At 43.7% G+C, this 3,546-nt stretch overlaps 1 protein-coding gene across 1 annotated transcript; it reads right to left on the reverse strand.

Annotated features, from left to right (window-relative positions):
• Nucleotides 1-697: 697 nt before the first annotated feature.
• On the reverse strand, nt 698-2,133 carry gstt2 (glutathione S-transferase theta 2). The gene is made up of 4 exons (XM_051950982.1): nt 1,971-2,133; nt 1,675-1,825; nt 1,390-1,566; nt 698-1,272 (listed from the first exon to the last, which is right to left on the reverse strand). Exons 1-4 carry the CDS (start codon nt 2,018-2,020, stop codon nt 1,126-1,128), a joined length of 525 nt encoding a protein of 174 aa, XP_051806942.1. The 5' UTR covers nt 2,021-2,133; the 3' UTR covers nt 698-1,125.
• Nucleotides 2,134-3,546: the final 1,413 nt, after the last annotated feature.

Raw genomic sequence — 3,546 nt, forward strand, 5'->3', positions numbered from 1 at the left:
CTCTGTTTCTTCACTCTTATGTGAAGTATTTTCTGTTTAATGACAATAAAGCTTTTCTGTTCTGTCCTACTGTTTTTAGCATTAGCAACTTTGAAGTGTTAGCATTTTAACAGTTTGAACAAATCAGTGTCAGAAATGTTTAGCTTTAGCATGGTTCTGTTTATTGCTACCATTTTACCCACAGAAATGCAAGTTTCTCTTTAAATACTGGAATTATCAGCATGAGCAGCTAACATTAGCATCTCCAAACCGTCAGAAGTCTCTCGCTTTAGCATCAGGATTTTACCGATCCGCCTTAGGCTGCAGCATTTAACATGAACCAGACCAAGCCAGAGTCAGAGTTTAAGAGGCCGTGATGACAGGAAGTGATTTATTCTGCTGCTCAGTAGGCTTAAAGGCCGCGGTTCACTGAGCCAAGCTGCTTTCATTTGTCACAAAACTACAACCTGAGAGACGCTGATGTTTGGTCAGGCTACAGCAGCACACCCACAGGACCGGAAAGAACCGGAACCGCTGCCATGGCAACCAGACAACATCACACCCACTGACTGCTGCCATGGCAACCAAACGACATCCAGCTGGTAATCAGGTAATCTGCTACGCCACCTGGCTGAGGTTTAATATTGTGACTTTCTTCAGTTTCATCAGGAGTCTGCAGGACTGAATGTTTTTTACTGTTATTGACAAGTAAACAAGATGAGAAAATAAATCACAACTTTATTTGTTTTTATCTAAAATCTATTTCAGTTCAAGTGTTTTAAAGCTTAGTTTCATCTTATTGTTTAATAAATGTGACGAAATTTAAAACCTTAAAAAGGAACAGATGACAAAAAAGGCCTCTGTAGTGATCCAACCAATCAGCTCTATTAGTGATCCAACCAATCAGATCTATTAGTGATCCAACCAATCAGATCTATTAGTGATCCAACCAATCAGCTCTATTAGTGATCCAACCAATCAGATCTATTAGTGATCCAACCAATCAGATCTATTAGTGATCCAACCAATCAGATCTATTAGTGATCCAACCAATCCGATCCATTGATTATTTTAGCTTGTTTGTAAAGTACAATGATGTCACATTTCGTTTGTTAGAAGATAAAGCTGTGTGACATCACTCTGATGTCACAGCCGTGCTCGCTGGCGGTCTCTCAGGGCGTACAGAATGGCGTGAGCTCGGTCAAAATGCTCTCCGACGGCGGCCTGGACTCTGCTCCTCCATCGCTGCAGCGGAGGGCGGTCCTTAAGGACGTCCCTCCCCCCACCCAGAGGCTGCAGAGACACACACTGAGCATGCTCAGAAAGCACTCACCAACAGCAGACAGGAAAACAAAAGTAATGCAGGGGGGCAGGGCTCGATCAAAACGTAAACCAATCAGAGCGTCTCACCTGCATGAGCTCACAGACAGCGAGCAGGTCAGCCACAGTGATGTCATCACCGCACAGGAACGGCTGTCTGCGGAGAAACATGGACTCCATTTTATCCAGAGTGTCGTCCAGCTGAGACAGAGCACGACTCAAACTCCCCTCATTCACCGGAGAGCCGGTCTGGGTCGGGAGCAACACCTGAGCCAGGCGGAGACAGAAAGTAGCTATGAGTACGTGCTCCAGCGCATAGGCCGTAGCGGTGGGTACGTGCTCCAGTAAATAGACGGTGTCGGTGTGTGTTTTTACCTCCAGGATAAAGACTTTAGCTGCGTGTGGTCGTGTGTTGCTGTGATGCCAGGCGGTGTACTCGTCCACTCGTGCTCGCTTCTCTGGTTGCCGTGGATACCAGTGGTCAGGGACGTCGTACTTGTTGGCCAGGTACTTCAAGATGGCGTCACTGCAACACACACTTCTATCCATCAGCTGACGTGTGGACGTGGACGTGTGGACGTGTGGACGTGTGTGTGTGTGTGTGTGTGTGTGTGTGTGTGTGTGTGTGTGTGTGTGTGTGTGTGTGTGTGTGTGTGTGTGTGTGTCTTCACCTCTCTGTGAGGATGAAGCCGTTGTCCACCAGAACCGGTACTTTCTGCATCGGGTTCAGTTTGGTGAATCCTGGACTTCTCTGTTCTCCTGCAAACAACAGAGAAGCTCAAACCAAACTCCACTGAAAAATCCCTTAATTTAAGGGACCTCTCTAATGCTGCTGCATACATACAGAGTGAAACTGTGCTCAGGGAGTTGATGTTGTTCACATTATTATTATTATTATTATTATTATTATTTAATTATTATTATTATATAATAATAATAAATAATAATAATAATAATTCATTAAATAATATAATGTTTAGTTAAGGTCAACTAAAGAGCCGATTCCTCAGAGGGAATTTAAAATCTGTTTCCAGTTTTCATTTTGCTGCAACAGCTCAGAATCCTGCGGGGCTCGGTGTTCCAGATTAACTGGTGTTTCCAGATTAAACTGGTTCAGAATTAACTGGTTGTTCCAGATTAACTGGTGATATTCAGGGAGCAGGCAGCTGTTTCAACGCAATACAGAAGCATAGGTTGACTGTACTGATTTGCCTGTTTGAAACACACAGACGTCAATAAACTGTCCGAAATGTTCTTGTTGTCGCCTTTAACACACCACACACACACCACACACACACACACACACACACACACACACATCCACACACATCACACAGTAAACAGATTCATTCTGGTGGCATCCCACCCACAGACGGAGATCACCCAATAGCTGTGATTAATGTTTTTTTTTAAGGTTATTTTTTTGGCCAGACAGGGGCGGATCTTACTGGGGTGGCATAGGGTGGTAACTGCCACCCTAGGAAGATGCCTTGGCACGCCGGCTGCCACCCCAATTCTGAACACATCTAAATCCAAAAATATATATATGAAAGGTTGTGGCCTAAAGAGCGAAAGTCCAGGAAAGACGAATACCGAGTGAAACTCCGATGTCCGAGTGCTTTAATCACCATGTAGACGTGACGTCCTGTACAGTCTATTGCTGCTACAGATAGGAGGTGACACGACCCCCTGAGGGGCTGCTCTAGACTCACTAATGGATGACACTGGACTTCAAGTGTGACAGTAAGACACTAGTTACTGGGTTAGACTACATGGTAAATATAACTGTTCACTATTTATTTAATGCCTAAAAATAGTGTCTAAATTCACATAAAGTATTTGCTGTGAGACGAGCCACGGTTTCCAGTGAGCCTGGGTTTGCTAATTTTTACCTTCCTGTAGCTAGCTAATGTTAGAGAACAGCCACAAGAAGGATGGTGGGGGATCGTCTGTGGAAGGTTTTCTTTTCTTTTTTGGTAATTAACAACCTGTGGTTCTGACAACAGACTATAAGGTCAAAAATAAAATCACACATTCACTAAGACTTTAACAATGACAATAAAGTGGCAACCAACCCCCCAGTCACACCCAGGGTTGTTCATGCACGTTTGAAAACTACATCCCTGCTTGTTTAATGCTGTTTTTTTAAATATAATATTTGGTGTCAAGGTCATAATAACAACCAAAATTGATGCTGTTTCTATCATAGTACAGTCATATCATATAGTTTCAACGCTGAAAACGTTT

Source organism: Acanthochromis polyacanthus, chromosome 7, assembly GCF_021347895.1.
Source record: "Acanthochromis polyacanthus isolate Apoly-LR-REF ecotype Palm Island chromosome 7, KAUST_Apoly_ChrSc, whole genome shotgun sequence".
Taxonomy (NCBI): domain Eukaryota; kingdom Metazoa; phylum Chordata; class Actinopteri; family Pomacentridae; genus Acanthochromis; species Acanthochromis polyacanthus.